This window comes from Poecilia latipinna, unplaced genomic scaffold (genome assembly GCF_001443285.1).
Source record: "Poecilia latipinna isolate Pla-1442-1.1 unplaced genomic scaffold, P_latipinna-1.0 Scaffold1253, whole genome shotgun sequence".
NCBI classification, from domain to species: domain Eukaryota; kingdom Metazoa; phylum Chordata; class Actinopteri; order Cyprinodontiformes; family Poeciliidae; genus Poecilia; species Poecilia latipinna.
In genome coordinates, this window is record NW_015113869.1 from 1 (window position 1) to 16,281 (window position 16,281).

The 16,281-nt window shown below is 46.3% G+C and overlaps 3 protein-coding genes across 5 annotated transcripts in view; 1 reads left to right on the forward strand and 2 right to left on the reverse strand.

Annotated features, from left to right (window-relative positions):
* Nucleotides 1-6: 6 nt before the first annotated feature.
* ubr7 (ubiquitin protein ligase E3 component n-recognin 7) lies at nucleotides 7-2,987 on the reverse strand. The gene is made up of 12 exons (XM_015054476.1): nucleotides 2,902-2,987; nucleotides 2,262-2,391; nucleotides 2,067-2,200; nucleotides 1,899-1,959; nucleotides 1,698-1,793; nucleotides 1,565-1,618; nucleotides 1,044-1,149; nucleotides 891-967; nucleotides 655-819; nucleotides 414-579; nucleotides 273-334; nucleotides 7-96 (listed from the first exon to the last, which is right to left on the reverse strand). Exons 2-12 carry the CDS (start codon nucleotides 2,376-2,378, stop codon nucleotides 10-12), a joined length of 1,125 nt encoding a protein of 374 aa, XP_014909962.1. The 5' UTR covers nucleotides 2,379-2,391; nucleotides 2,902-2,987; the 3' UTR covers nucleotides 7-9.
* Nucleotides 2,988-5,749: 2,762 nt separating this feature from the next.
* On the reverse strand, nucleotides 5,750-7,334 carry tmem251 (transmembrane protein 251). Of its 3 annotated transcripts, none has more exons than XM_015054481.1 (2): nucleotides 6,958-7,334; nucleotides 5,750-6,322 (listed from the first exon to the last, which is right to left on the reverse strand). In XM_015054481.1, the coding sequence occupies exon 2, from the start codon at nucleotides 6,312-6,314 to the stop codon at nucleotides 5,958-5,960; it is 357 nt and encodes a 118-aa protein (XP_014909967.1). In that variant the 5' UTR covers nucleotides 6,315-6,322; nucleotides 6,958-7,334; the 3' UTR covers nucleotides 5,750-5,957. The 3 variants fall into 3 exon arrangements, with proteins under 3 accessions (XP_014909967.1, XP_014909965.1, XP_014909966.1); XM_015054479.1 differs by having other exon boundaries at nucleotides 6,928-7,334; XM_015054480.1 differs by having other exon boundaries at nucleotides 6,987-7,332.
* Nucleotides 7,335-8,863: 1,529 nt separating this feature from the next.
* Nucleotides 8,864-16,281, forward strand: part of nt5e (5'-nucleotidase, ecto (CD73)) — a 17,498-nt gene continuing 10,080 nt past the window's right edge. Inside the window, exons 1-3 of the mRNA XM_015054474.1 lie at nucleotides 8,864-10,359; nucleotides 15,670-15,892; nucleotides 16,017-16,205. Of these exons, the coding sequence (XP_014909960.1) occupies nucleotides 10,033-10,359; nucleotides 15,670-15,892; nucleotides 16,017-16,205 (739 nt within the window). The 5' untranslated portion in view covers nucleotides 8,864-10,032. The remainder of the gene's footprint in view (nucleotides 10,360-15,669; nucleotides 15,893-16,016; nucleotides 16,206-16,281) is intronic.

Consider the following 16,281-nt stretch of genomic DNA (forward strand, 5'->3'; position numbering starts at 1 on the left):
CAGGAGCGATCAGGAGAAGAACGGTCCAGAGTCCGCTCGACGTCTTTTACGACTCTGTTGCTCGAAGAACTGACGGATGTCATCAGAGGTCACGACCTGCCACAAGAAAGCTATGAGTTGGCACGAGTCGGCGAAATAAGAGGCAGAAACACTGAGACCTGAACCACATGGACCAAGTTAAAGACCCGCCCACAAAGGTACAGTCCTGCATTATCAGCTATAACGCTGTGCTTATAGCCCCGCCCCTCTCCATTAGGAACAGTAAATCTCACCTTTCCTTCAGCCGCAAACGTCTGCAGGAAGTCCTTCAGTTCAGTTTTCATGTCGTTATAGCCTGAAAGATGGAAACCATCAGCTCTGTGGGAACTGAGTCTGCAGTTTAACTGGTGGTACTGGTTGTCTATTTTAGGTACCGTGGATGATCTCGAGCTGTTGGACCCGGTTCAGGTTGTCCAACGCTGACATCAGCGGGTCGTGTCCCTGCTGTCTCTGTTCATTGTTCTTTCCTTTGTTCTCGTAGGCGAGGACGGTGTCCGCTTCGTCCAACAGGAAGGACAGTCCGGCGTCAGCCAGCTGGACCTGGTCAGAACGTCACAGGAGGGTTAGCGCCTGGTGTCGGGTCAGGTCAACCTTCAGGGTGCAGCTGATGAACACCTGGCAGGTGGAGCAGGAGCAGAGCCTGGAGCGCCACCCTGAGGGCCAGAACACGGCTCCTGATTGGTCCGTCTTCTGTCCCGCTTCCTGCAGCGCCTTCAGTCTGCAGCTTGGCTCCGCCTCCTGCCGGCTGCGTTTACAGCTGGGCTCGACGATCTCTTCGCCCTGGAAACATTTGATTGGTCATCAGGGTTGCTATGGAGACCTACTCAAACCAGGTGAGTCAGGCTTCTCACCTTCTCCTCCTTTTTAGGGACACCAGCCTCCGACTGCTCTCCTTTCTCCTCCTTGGTCTGGAGCGTTGGACCCTGCACTAACAGGACAACGTCCCACACAGGTGAGACGGCACATCCAACACCCACCTGCAGCTAGAAAACCCCGCCTCTTACCTGCTAGGTGAGCAGCATAGGCCCAGAGAAAAACATGTTGGTTCATGCAGGACTCACAGATCATCTCCTGCATCTCCACACAGTCAGGAACCGCACAACCCAGGTGCTGCAAGGCAGGAGACAGGAGAGGAAATGGGAGAGGAGACGAGAGAGGAGACGGGAGAGGAGACAAGAGAGGAGACGAGAGAGGAGACGAGAGAGGAGACGGGAGAGGAGAAAGGAGAGGAGACGGGAGAGGAGACGGGAGAGGAGACGGGAGAGGAGACGAGAGAGGAGAAGGGAGAGGAGACGAGAGAGGAGACGGGAGAGGAGAAGGGAGAGGAGACGGGAGAGGAGAAAGGAGAGGAGACGAGAGAGGAGACGAGAGAGGAGACGAGAGAGGAGACGGGAGAGGAGACGAGAGAGGAGAAGGGAGAGGAGACGAGAGAGGAGACGGGAGAGGAGACGGGAGAGGAGAAGGGAGAGGAGACGGGAGAGGAGACGAGAAGCTAGGACACCTGGCTCCACCTGCTCAGACTCACCCTGCCATGCAGCCAGTCCTCACAGACCACACACTGGATCATCTCATCCTCCACCTGGACATAAGCAGCCAATCACAGTGAGACATGGAGTCATAGCTCAGCTGGTGAACAGGTGAGCTCCAGGTGGTCTCACCTGGTCATCAGGGTCGGGGTACGGCCGGCGGCAGGTGCAGTAGAGGCCGAAGAAGTTATGGCTGTATTTATTCAGAGTGTTGGCGTCGTCCTTCTCCTGACACACACACATAAAGATATGAAATCATTCATCCATCCATCCATCGTCAGCGTTGCCGTGGCAGCAGGACAGGTGAGTACAAGTGTTCTCAGGTGAACTCACAGGATGTAGTTTACACTGCAGCTCAGAGAACTTCCTGTTTCCACAGTCACAGCGGAAATTTCTGCAGAAACCACAGAAAAAGAGTTGAAACTGATCCCAATGATCTGATTGGTGTTTAGAAACTGACCTGAGTCACATGACGACAGCAGACCAATCGGTGAACGGTACCTCTTGGTGTAGAGCTCGAAGAGGTCGTGACCTTCGTGGCAGGTGTAGGAGCAGGCCAGGCAGACGCCGGCGGCCTCGCCGCCCTGCGGCGTGCAGGTGTTGCAGGCGTACAGCGCCTGCCGCTTCACATAGCCCTGCAACAGACGCAGCGTCAGCTGGGCCGGGCCGGAACCGAGTCCTCCAGATGAGACTTACCTGAGGATAGGAGCAGTGATCGGAATCACTTCCTGCCAGCACGGCCGAAGCTTCCTCCTCCAGCTCCTCATCCTCCTCCAGAACGTCCACCAGAGACACCGTCTGCTCCTCGCTCATCCTCACCTGCTTCCTGCAAGGCAAACCTGCGGGTCAGCCGGACTGGACAGAACCAACGGACCCCTGGGTTACTGTTCGGACAACAGCCCGATACCACCAGAACCACGTGAAGGTTCTATAGAAAAAAATGTCTGAAGCTGGAGTTTCAGTGAAAGGATCTAGAGTTACAAGTTTTAATAATTTAGAAAAATTTGTATAAAGACAGAAATTCAAAAATCTCCAACAAGTCTGGAAGTACTGGGCTGGGATCAGAACCTGGAATATTACGGATTTTAAACGGTCAGCAGCCCCGAGGTTACCATGGTAACCAGGTAAAATGGTCAGTTATTGGTGTACAGAGGTTACCAAAGCAGGCTGGGATTGAATAATCAGGTAGGCAGGTTACTATGGTAACCAGCAGACAGCCGGTCAGGTAGATTCTGACCGATTACCTCCCGGTTATTGATACCCTAGTTATAGATCCCTGATCAGTTCAAGGTTGCTAATGCTAACAATATTAACCCGGATCAGAAACGAAACTTACAGAACCGAGCCGGACCGGAGCGGAAGCACACCCGAACGCTTCCCAGCGTGTGATCAGCTGATCGATTGGGATCAATGACTCCGATCGGAGCGAATCTTTGATGCTGAAGCAGGAGCTCCTGCTAACGGACCACAACTTCCGGTTGACGTCCAGCAGCTCGTATTTGGCGGCTTCCGGTGAGGTCAGAGGTCACCAAAATGGAGGCGACGTGTGTACGCGCGGAGCTGCGGCTTTGGGACGGACAGAACCGAACCTTCAGCGTCCAAACCGGAACCGGCCTGAGCGCCCTGAACGCCGCGATCTCCGAGCTCAACCAGAGGGCGGCGCAGATGCTCACCGAGCTCGTTGACAGCGAGAGAGCGCGCGCAGGCAGTGCACGAGGTGATCTTCCGGTGGCCGTTAGAGAGCTCAACAGCTCCGCGCGCGCGGCAGAGGTAGCGGCGGGAGCGCGTGAAGAAGCGCGCTGTAGATGTAGAGAAGATGAAAAGCACGTGACCTAAGATGAAAAGCACGTGACCTAAAAAAAAAAGTTTGAGAAAGTAAACCGTCCAGTTTGACCCGGGCAACATGGCGGCACTAATAGCGTGTCATACTAGGTTAGACTGTTAAAACATTATGTTAAAGCTGCTATGGCTTGGAAATAGATTCAGGAGCAGTATGTCGTTAAAATCAGAAACGTTCTCGTTATAATATGATATAAAATCCGGTCCTCTGGCAGATTCCGAGCTGCTAAGAGGCATAAATGGCTCCTTCCCACTCATCGCCGTTTCTGTGTGGCTTAGAACAGCACATTTCTCGTTTAATAAAGGGTTGTTCTTTATTAAACGAGTAAACTGCTCCTGAATTTATTTCCAAGCTCTGGCAGTGACTACTTTTTTATGATGAATCTTATTGAAATTTTAAAACTACATTTTTAAGCAATAACTTTAGGCTTTTATTAATCACCTAATAAAATCTAAATATTTTCAAGTATCAAATAGAGCCCATATTCATTATCTAATTTCAAATATGAAAATATGGAGTACTCAGGATATTAAGTATGATTAATCTGTCGGCTCTGTTAGGAAACCAGCAGTGACAGCACCCCCGTTCCCGTAAATATCCCGTATAGTGTTCCCGCTCTCTCGGTAGCCTCCCTCCTCTAACAGTAGCACCGGACGGCGACATTTCCTGTATTGTCAAGTCCAAACCTTGACAGGTATGTCCCTGTAAAACAGCGGTGTCCAAAGTGGGTCCTGGAGGCCCACTTTGGACCTCCAGGACCTATATATATATATATAATTCAGTATTAATCATTATTTATTTGTGCCATTATTAATCTTTATTTATTAGTGTTTGTATAGTTATATAAATTTATATTGATATTACTAAATAATTTAGTAAATAAATTATGAACGGCTGTGTGCTTTGTAATATGCTCTTCATACATCGATATCAGAATATTCCATTCCTATTCTATTGTTATAGCCACTAAGCAAATTTAAAAATGATGAACTATGTATTAAAAACATACTTAAAAAATACAATTGTTTATAAATGTTGCTTTGATAGATGTTTGAATATGGTTTACAGTAAAAAAAAAGTGTGTTATGATCGATTAAATGCGCTGATACGTCATTGTGCTGCTAAACACATAACGCTGAGTGGAGTGGAGTACCGCTCCAAGATGGCCGCTCTAAATCTCGTCAGCGACAATAGGCAAGAGCGGTCCATGAGGCGTCTATCCTTATATTATGTCTATGGTTGCCACCACCAGGGAGAGAACTAAAGTATGCAGGATGCCGGCCGTCGACGACCGACTTTGGGCACCGCTGCTGTAAAATAAACTAAACTACAGTAGCGCCCCCTGTGGTGGCAGCATGCTAGAGCAGTTCTGGTTCTGCTCGGTTCTGTTTGGACAGTTTTCCCCTTTGGTTCTGGATGCTGAGCAGCTGGGAGGATTTTTAATGTTACACTTTTACTTTTGAAGAGATGTAGTGCGTAACCATGGCAACCATGCATTGTTTTTATTACTATAACCTGATTAGCATCTCAGAAGCTTTGTTGTCTTCAACATTTTCCATATAATTGAGCCAAGATGGCAGAAAGTTGGTCTTTGGCTCATTAAACACAGGAACAGAGTTGAGGGTAAAATTCAGACTGCTTCATCGCTGCTGGGCTGTAAACGTGATATACAGCCTGCTCACATCCAGCTCCACTTTATTCTGGAGGAAATCATGTATCCGTTTACTAATTATGGCCGACAGAGGAAAACAGCTTCAGCTTTACTGTAACAATGTCAGAGCTTCCACAAATTAAATAAAGAAGTATGAAGAGCTGTATGCTTTTGAAGGTAAATATAGATTTCAAAAACTAAATGTCACCATGAACTGCTAACTCAGACAATCATCCATTTTAGTAAGTTTTAATTTTTTAATTAACTCATTTAGGATGAATATATATATTTTTCCTGATGGAAAAACATGTCTATAAACATATTTTCAGACATTTTGTAGAACAGAAAAAAAAACAGGTTTGAATTTGAACTCTTGAAAGTCATGTGACATCGTAGAGTCCTTTGATTGGTTGCTCATGACCAATCAGAGTGCCCCTCTGCAGCGCTGATAATTCAGTTTGAATAAAAACAGAAAATAGATCCAATATTCCAAACGTTGTTAAGGACTGCTGTTTCAGCTGCTCTCTACTAAATATTTCCAGCAGCAAACAGGACAACCTCCTGGGGGCGCTGTTCTGATTCACCTGTTTTACCTGCCGCAGGTGATGAAGAGAGTGACGAGGAAGAGGAAGAGGACGGTTTGAACTCTGACCCTCAGCCTGAAGCTAAAAGATCCAAAACCAGCTGACCTCCTGCTGTGAAACGTCATGTTTCGTTTTATTAATGTCATATTAAAGTTACCATGGTAACCAGTGCGTCACGTCATTAAATACAGAAAAAACAAACAGAAATTGCTGCTCTCTGATTGGTCAGCAGAGACCGACAGTCTGTGCTGAGGGTGGTGCAGACGCTAAGTTTGTTTACTGGAACAGTAAGTGACATCACACTTATCCATCTGTCTCTACATGTGAATGAGCAATCCGGCTCTGTGATTGGCTGGTTTGGGCGCGTCACGGCGGCTGCACAGCAGGAAGATGCAGACAGGAAGCACACAGTAGCCGACGGCGCGGGGATCCGCCCTGGTGCACGAAAACAGGAAGAGGAAGAGCTGCAGGTACGGCACCAGGAAGACGGAGGCCCACGCCCACACAGGAAGCGGCGGCAGGTGGGCGGAGACGGCGGGGGGCAGCGCCAACGAGCCGTCGCTCTGCACGCGCTCCAGACTGACCACCTCAAACACCAAGTAGGCGGCCATGATGCTGAGCAGCAGGAAGAGAGCCACGCCCACCCAGCCCATCCTCTGGCGGAAGTTCATCATCCTCCATACTGCAGAGAAAGAAACGTTTGGTATCAATAACCTGAAACTAACTGATCAATACAGGAAATAAATCACATCCTATACTCGATCCAACTAACTGAGCCAAACTTCCTCTGCACCAGACTGAACTGTTGGCCTTCAGACCGAACGTCTGGAGCTGAACTGTTGGCCTTCAGACCGAACGTCTGGAGCTGAACTGTTGGCCTTCAGACCGAACGTCTGGAGCTGAACTGTTCGCCTTCAAACCGAACGTCTGGAGCTGAACTGTTGGCCTTCAGACCGAACGTCTGGAGCTGAACTGTTCGCCTTCAAACCGAACGTCTGGAACTGAACTGTTCGCCTTCAGACAGAACGTTTAGAGCCGAATTGAGTAAATTGTGATAAAAAAAAAAAATGAACTGAGTCTGGCCCAGAGCTGCCGGTTAATCTCGGAGCTGTTTAACTCTGACTCCTTTCAGATTTTATTCAGTTCAAGTGGATCCGAACAGTTCTTTGGACCGGATCCCGGTGTTGGAGCCGGTGCTGATTTCGGTATCGCCGTGTGGACTCGGGCTGAGCTCAGAGGTAAAACACTGAAGGACTCTTCCTCCATGTTGCTCTTTCTTTACTACACCTGGTCTCGCGCAGCCACGTGTCTGGTCACCTGTCAGCTCGCGCTACAGCAGCTCCTACCTTCCCTCGCGCTGATTCTTTCAAAGTAAAATCCAGGTTCGGACTCGGTTTCAATCAGCAGCTGGTTCGGTCCGGAACCGATCGCCTTTCTTCCTGTTTAATCATGTGACTCTGACACAACGTCATTGAATCTAGTGATGGAGAGCGCCTCCTGGCGACCAAACGGATGTTTACTGAATCAGCTTAAGTTAGTCAACACAAGAAAAATGTCTGAAAGGAGAGCTGACAATATAAACACATAACCATGCCTTTTTAAATGTTCATTCTAAATTTTATGTTTCTATTTCAGTGTCTGAAATGAAAAGCAGCGAATATGAAGCTTTTCAGATATTCTAAAACAATATTAGTGGCTGTAAATAACTTCTCTAGCATTGACTTTACAAGCAGTAATAGTGATCATTACGGCCGGATCTAAGAGTTCAGGGAGAAGCGGGACCTTTTGAGAAAAGACTCGCTGTCCGTGAAATGAAGTCTTTCTTCCCGGCACTTCTCTGTTTGTCCTCTGGGAGTCGCCAAAGAGAGAATAATTTCTTCCTCTTCCGGTAGATAAAAAAGGCCCGAAAAACAAACCGAGGCGAGGCGGCCGCACATTCCAGAACAAGGCAGCGCCAAGCAAACAATTAACCAAATATAAACCTCACATAATAAACCAAAATAAAATAAAACAAAGCTCACATTACTCTGGCAGAATAGAAAGAAGCAACGAAAAGTAAGAAAGTTTTAATCCAGGCCAGAATTTCTCGATGTTTCAGTTATTACAAATCAAAGCAGTTCTGGGTTTGCAGACTGGATTTAAAGGAACTCTGTGTTTCACTTGTTTTCTCGACCGAACCAGGTCAGAACCACAGAACAATGGAGGCGGAGCCACGGTTCAGGCCAGATCACCAGCAGAACTGGGCCTGAACATCTGGAAAACATCCAATCAGAAGGTAGCAGCTCAGTGCATTCATTCATCCAGAACCGGCTGTTAGAACATTTCCTGGTCCAATGAGTCAGAACTTGGTGGGACCATCAGAGTTCTGGGTGGAGGTGGCATCGTCATCACCTCCACTGGTTCTGCAGCGAGGCTCTGAGGTCAAGGTGATCTGATTTCTGACCACACAGGGGTTCACCGTGGGGTCAAAGGTCAGGATTAGAAATGAGGCCTGCTTCCAGTTCTGGTTCTGCTGCAGGTCCTCAGCTGTGGGTCCTGATCCGGTTTGGTTCCTGCGGCGCCATGTCTGACTCCAAAACTTGGAGTACGGACAAATTTAGAAAAAAGTGGCGCACAAGAAAATTCAGGTCTGAAGCTGCTGCTCCGCCTGTCGCCTCCATGAAACATCTTAATGTAAATTAGCATAAATACCTGGAGTGAAGCAGTAACCATGGCAACGGCATTGTTTGTAGCAGAATAGTATTTATAATAATTATATATTTTATTTAAAAGGTGCTTAAAGGGCACATAAGGTGACCTCAAAAAATAAAAATAATACATTTTAAAGAGAAAGTAAAGAGTAAATCTGTCCAGGTCGGACCTGCTGCTGCAGCAGAGCCTCCGAGTCGGACCTGCTGCTGCAGCAGAGCCTCCGGGTCGGACCTGCTGCGGCAGCAGAGCCTCCGGGTCGGACCTGCTGCTGCAGCAGAGCGTCCAGCCGGATTACAGACCAGAGAGGCTCTGAGTGGGAATGTGGATCCTAAATAACTGAATCAGATCTCAGTGGGTTCAGGTGAGCTTTGACTCTTTGTAGTTTATTATTGTTCACAGGTAAAGTTTCTTACTGCCACATATTTTCACAGCAGGTCAAAAGTTTATGCATATTTATACAAACTTTGATGCCCGTTCATTTTTACATGCCGACTTCTGCGTAAAATATGGCGCCGCACATCTGTGTGCGTATGAATGATTCATACATGAGGTCCAGGTCCGGTTTGTTGTGGGATGACGCCTGATTCCTCCTTCAGCCATTTAAGGCTCTGAGCTCAGAGCGGTGTGTGTGTGTGTGTGTGTGTGTGTGTGTGTGTGTGTGTGTGTGTGGTGCCTCTCCTGCACAGTAAACCAGAACCGACCCGTTATAGCAGATTCTGCTGACTCATGCAGACTGCAGGCTTGTTTTGATCAGGTTCAGTTCCAACATGTTGGAAGTGTTACCATGACAACCAAGCTTTCAGCTGCTGTCCAGATGTTTTCCTTAACTTCCTGCTGGCTTCTGTCCAGAACCAACCCAGCAGAACCAGAACCGGGACAGAGTTCTGCTCCAACCTTAAATCCTTCCTGGATGGTTGTGCAGACAGCGAGCCCTGCTGCCGATAGTCTGCAGGAACTGGAGGGGGCAGTGATGCATGCTGGGTAAATAGCTGCATTTATTAAAGTAAACCATCAGAGGAAAACCCGGAGCGGATCAGGATTCCCTTGGCTCTGAAACCAAAAGCTGCTTCTCTGATTCAGAGTTTCCAGCAGCTGCTGAAGGTTTCTGGGCTCCAGAACCAGAACCGACCCTCCTAAATGTCTTTAAAGCTTTAATGTGTCAACATGAAGCTTCAGTCTGATATCAAACAGCAGGAAGTTTCAGCCTCTGTGGTCTTCATCATCATCATCATCCTCCCTGCTGCGATTTCCCATCATGCTCTCTGTCTGGTGGTTTTTTGGTTTTGCACAGATTCACATGAAAACAGTAAAAGTTTAGGAAAACATGGAGCGGAATCTGGATCCGCTCCACGCTTCGAAACAAGCAGATAAAGTTACTTTCTGGGTGAGATGCTATTTATTCTCTGGTTCTGGTTCTGTTGGGTCCAGCCGGGCTCGGACCTTTGACCCAACATCTGGCTCTCAGCAGCATAGAAATGTGTTAACAGATCCTGAAAAAACCCGGGCCGAGACCAGAACCCTGCAGAAGGAAACCGAGCCCGATCTGCGTTTCCAGAACCTTTGCCAGGAAGTTGGTCCGGGTTTGGGTCTGTGAGGTTCGACAGCTGCAGGAGGAGGAAGAGGAGGAGGAAGAGGAGGAGGAGCAGCAGTGGATGTAAACAGCCGCGTTTCTCCTCCGGCTCAGCTTTACGCAGCGCGCAGATGGAGCACACCATCTTCCTCCTCATCATCCTCCTGCTCGGAACCGCGGTTCCGTCCGGGGCGGACTGGACTCTGGTTCTGCTCCACACCAACGATGTGCACGCGCGCGTGGAGGAGACCAGCGTGCACTCCATCAAGTGCGGTAGATCGGAAAAATGCTACGGCGGCGTGGCGCGGAGAGCCACGGAGATCCGCCGGATCCGGAACGAGGAGCCGAACGTTCTTCTGCTGGACGCCGGGGACCAGTTCCAGGGAATGGTTTGGTTCACTTTGTACAAGGGAGCCGAGGCGGCGCACTTCATGAACCGGCTGGGATACGATGCCATGGTAGGAACCCTCTAAAGTATGTTTTGGTTTCAGAGTGAAATCAGAGCATTTGTTCCCAGGCTGTAGAAATGACCTTTGAACCCTGGAGGACTGTGGTATGAGCGCGCGATAGGGGAGCAGATGATCAGTGACTCGTTATTAATCTCGAACTGAGGAGAGACCCCATCAGCAGCCGGCGCTCCGGAAATAGCTGCAGATCACATCTGGTTAAATTATCTGTAGAGATAAATCGGCAACTTAGCAACAACCAGCAACAAAAACAAGCAACAGCCTCTAATGGTCCGGCTCAGGAAGTCTGTTCAAGCCAAACCTGAATGCAGTTTTTACCCTCAGCCCAGAGAAACGCTGTAAAACTGCATAGTGTTGGCAGCATCATGCTGTGGGAAGACGGATGGAGCTGATGCTGGACATGGAAGAAAACTAAACTATGGGAGAATTGTTCTGCCATAATTCCAGAGCACACATTGTCAGTCTGAAAGCAGGACTTCATGTCTTTCCTCTCAAATCTTGTAATTCTTGAACTCCAAGCTGCTCTCCAGGCCCCATGGGCAGGGATTGGGGGGTATCGGGGGGCATTGGGCGTCCACAGAGTCAGCTGTGCCCCCTGGAAGCTATTTGTAGTTTTTACCTCAAAGTGGCCAACTCTCTGTTATTCCTATATTGGTTTGATACAGTAGGAGCTGCTGCACTTCCCACATCTGTGCCCTCTGTCACCATCAGCCCTTAAAACTGTTTCATCTGTTGTTAACGCGTCGTAAAGCGTTTTTCCGAGCCGCCTTTAAAAGCAACATGAGCGTTGAGACCATAGACATAATATATCATCTTATAGTATGTCTATGGTTGAGACGCTCGCGCTGGGTTTACACCTGTGTGGCAGCGAAGGAAACCTGCTGCTGCTGGGCGGAGCTACAGGTGTGTTAGAATCATGGCAGCAAAGAACTTTGCAGTTTTCCCCCCCAAACTAACCGACTGAGTTTAGTAAAGCTGCTGGATGCAGGTAGTGTTAGCTAACAGATGACTAGCTAATGCTAGCTAACAGATGACTAGCTAATGCTAGCTAACAGATGACTAGCTAATGATAGCTAACAGATGACTAGCTAATGATAGCTAACAGATGACTAGCTAATGTTAGCTAACAGATGACTAGCTAATGCTAGCTAACAGATGACTAGCTAATGATAATGATAGATAAAAGATGACTAGCTAATACCAATACAGCACCTTAAGCTTGTTAATAAGTAGCCTCTAGGCTACTGTTGTTGTCTATGTTCATGTACATAGATTAATTTTGCCCCCAAAATAAGCCGATGTCCCCCGGCGATCCGTAGCTGTTAGTGTTCAGTAGCTCTGCTGGTGGATGATTAGTGTAACATGGAGCAGAAAGCTGAGATTGTTGAGATTGTTGTTCCTCCAGTGGGCGGCGCAGGTTGCTACATTCAATAGCAACCACACAGGCTAACCCGCTAGAAGGAAACAAACAGACCCAGTACAACACTTTCATTCTATTGGCTGAGAGATTACCAAGTGACAGCAGAAAATGATTTGTAAGTGAGCAGAGGTTTGCAAGCAGAGATTTGATCAGTTTTGAGTGTCAGGAGAGAGGTTTGAGAGAGCAAAGTGAATATTTGAAAGAGAGCAGAAGTTTGGAGTTCAAGAATTACAAGATTTGAGAAGAAAGACATGAAGTCCTGCTTTCAGACTGACAATGTGTGCTCTGGAATTATGGCAGAACAATTCTCCCACAGAAAAGCTGCAGCAGACCTGAGGCTGAGGTCAAAGTTCAGCTTCCAGCAGAAACACACAGCCAGAAATATTATGGGATGGTTCAGATTAGATTCATGGGTTAGGTTGGCCTAGTCAAAATTCAGACTTGAATCCAACTGAAAATCTGTGGCAGGACTTAAACTGACAGTGGTGGGCACATGTTTGCTACTCCACAAATCCGTTAGTAGCAAAGCTCATTTTTAGCTTAGTGCTATAGCTAACTTTGAAAACATTTAGCGCAGCTAGCTTCTGCTACCTGAGTTTGTCCAGATAAATTCTGAAATGCTGATTTATAAACTTCCAGCTGAATAGAGTTAATCATCACGGCTCTGATGGAGCAGAGACTCACTGCAGGTCAACATGAATCTGCTGAGGAAACCGACAGCAAGACACTTCCTGCCCAGGTCCAACATTAGCGTTTCATCCAGGAAGTGGCTGCTTCATCACGTCAGCAGCTTCCTGTCACGCCGCTAATGTCCCTTGGTGTGTCTAGGATCACTAATGTCCCTGATGTGTGAAGTGAAAATAGTCTCAAAATACCTGTGCGTGTGTATAATACTGGATTTGTAAACCTTAAAAATAAAATAAACCTTCTCCTACGCCTATACATGTTGAAAAAGTACACACAAATCACCTGGTACACACACACAAAACTGCATTTACACACAGATCCGGTTCCGAGTGCACAACTATTTTGAGACTCATTTCACGCTTCGGGGAAGCTCCGAGATTTGTGCAGATGATGCGTTTACATGCTAGTAAAAGCTGGGACATCTGAGTTTTGCTCGGAGTCTAGTGTATGTAAGTAAATATGTGCCATCAGGATTTGAATAAAAATGCCTCTGAAATTTGAATGTTGTATGTTAGTGCTTGCTTTTTCAGTGTTAAAATGAATTCAGAATATATTTTTAACCAAAAAAAATTCAGTGTCATTATTTGTACATGGTTGCAATTTTCATTTGTTAAAAATAATTCACATTCTTATGTCAAAGTAATAAAATTTTCAATATACATATTTTTTCAGTGTTAAAAAATTCAGCATATTAAAAAAATTCAACTTTTCAAAATTCAAATACAATAGTTTCAGTGACCTCATATTCAACTTGCTCAAATTCGCCGTCTAAAAATTGGCTGTAAAAATGGCGAGGTTACTTCAGGTCACAGACATGAGCAATGGATGTCAGATTCCAACACCCAGCCAATCACATGACGCAACCGTCAGCATCACCGAGGCCAGCCACCATGGAGGCGAACGCAAACCCAACGGTGAGTTTAATGCTTTCATATTTCTGTAGAATATTTTGTTTTGCTCATGAAGTTTGATACATTATGTTAAAGCTTGATTTAAAACACGGGTTTCGGCCGTTGTTAATCTTACACCATGTAGTGCTGACATATTAGTTCTCGCTACCTCCTGGAGACCCCCAGCCTCCTCCCCGCTGGACAATCCCACACACAATTCCTCCCGTTTTATTTCAAAAATAAATACCACTTGCGCCAAGTCTAGAGTCTTTAAAGAGGACCGATGGGTGGCGACATTCTGGGCTGTTTGTATGTCGTCTTAGGTCAGACTGAGACAGGCAGTCTTCGTAAAGTCGTAACTTTCCAGGAGATGCTACCGCTAATGTAGCAAGCTAACATGGCTGCCTTGTGTCCTTCAAGGAGGGGCTGTGAACTCTTCCAACATTAATTATAATCACAACCCCATTCTGTTCATGTGACTTCATTTATGAATGAATTAATAAATTTATCGTCATTACAACATCATCCAAAATACTGCTTCTCTTATCTAACAAGTGATTATATGTTTATTTACATTCTTTTTACTTTGCGGTTCAAAACGTCGTCCTGTTACCTAGCAACATTATAAACAACCTCCTTTGTTTTTAACTAATTTTGAAGAAAATATATGCTTGTAAGTACATCTGTTAATTTAGATTAAATATTATAATTTAATTTATATTACTGTGATTTATCAATACTGACCTACTGATTTCAAAATACTTTTTTTATTTTACTGACAATGTTTTTGACATTTTATTTTATTTTTTCTCTTTTCAAGGAACTTTTGCTGGATCATATTTTTGATAGACTCTGATCGTTTGTTGGATCTGGATTTCCTAGACTTTATCTGCACTCAAGAACTAGGTTTTTTTTTTTAAAATGCCTGGTCTTGTCAGTTCCTTCAAATATTTTGGATGTACTGGCTCATTTCCACAAACTAATTAATTTAGAAAAACAAAGTAAAGAACAACAAACAACTGGTGTGCATATTCAGCAAGGACCAGCTGGGTGACAACGGATGGTCATATCCTCAGACTACCTTTGCAGTCGTTTGGAACTCCATCTCCCTGTACCTTGCACCACCAAACTCTTGGTTATATCCAGACAGACTGTATATCGAGGGCATCACACACCACCATGTCAGATGATGACTGAGACCAATGTGTGAGAGACATTAAATCCAGGCAGCCTCACTGTGGGTACCGAATGGTAAAGGCCTATTTAGAGATAAATATAAAATATTTAAACACATAAAGATTCAATACATTAGAATCGAAAGACAATTTATTTCACTTAATTATATTCACTTAGTGAATAAAGTAAAAGGCAAATCAGAATATCTCACAAACTATATATACAAATATCAGTCAGCAACTTGACTTAGAAATGTGATTGGAACCTTTTGGGCAAAACAGATACTGTAAGAACTACACAGAGATCATTTTTTATGGATTAAAGATTCAAACTGCAGAATGAGACAATAAAAATACATGAACTCAGCTCCCAACATCTAAAGTAGCATAGCTGACATAAACATTAGCTCCCACTAACAGAAACATATGAGGAGAGCAGAGTATCAAAATACCAGATATATAAAACGTAACCTGAAATCATTTATAATTACTCCATGTCTCATTATAATCGGAGGGCAGGTTTAGTTCCTACTTACTTCAGAGGACAGACCACCGGGACGCTCCGTCTCTTCTGGGTTTTCCTGGCTATTTTTCCGGCCAGTGAACCATTCCGCCACCTAGTGGTCCTTTTTCAGACCACTTAGTCTCCTGTGCCGCTCAAAAATGCATAATATGTCTAGAAATAATTTTAGGATATTATAAGGAAGTGCTGACATATTCCGTTTTCCACGAACTAACGTATTTGCCACTTCGGCACAGTGAGAAACGTCAGAGGATAAAAGCACTAGACTCAGAGCAAAACTCAGATGTCCCAGCTTTTACTAGCATGTAAACGCACCATCTACACACAAATCTAGGAACTTCCCTGAAGCATGAAATGAGTCTCAAAAATAGTTGTGCACTCGTAACCGGATTTATGTGTAACTGCAGTTTTGTGTGTGTGTACCAGGTGATTTGTGTGTACTTTTTCAACATGTATAGGCGTAGGAGGTTTATTTTATTTTTAAGGTTTACAAATCCAGTATTACACACGCACAGATACTTTTACACACACAGATATTTTGAGACTATTGTCACTCCATACTGATGTCTCTGATGTTCCCTGCTGTCCCTCTGGCGTCTCTCTCAGGTTTTTGGGAACCATGAATTCGATAATGGCGTCGATGGACTCATGGAGCCGTTCCTGCGGGACATCAACTGCTCCGTCCTCAGCGCCAACATCCGTCCCGACTCGACTCTCGCCTCCACCTTTGGCGCCGCCTTCCAGCCCTATAAGATCTTTGAGGTTGGAGGTCAACGGGTCGGCGTGGTGGGATACACGTCACGGGAAACGCCGGCTCTGTCCCAGCCTGGTAAGAAGCCCCGCTGCCATCTCCATGGCGACCAGGCTGATTCTGTCCAGAGGTTCTGGTCCAGTTTGTGTCTGTCAGAGCAGGAAGTGGTCCAGGGCTGGTTTCATCCGTCTCCCTCCGTCAGGACCTCACCTGGACTTCCTGGACGAGGTCAGCGCCCTGCAGCCCGTGGTGGACAAGCTGGAGACGCTAGGGGTCAACAAGGTCATTGCTCTGGGTCACTCCGGTATCACCATCGACCGCCTCATCGCCAGGAAGGTCCGCGGTGTCGACGTGGTCATCGGCGGACACACCAACACCTTCCTTTACACAGGTAGGCTGCGTTCACCTGTCACTGAGGTCCAGACGAGTCGTAGTAGTGCAGTAGGATTCCAAAAAAAGATTGAATA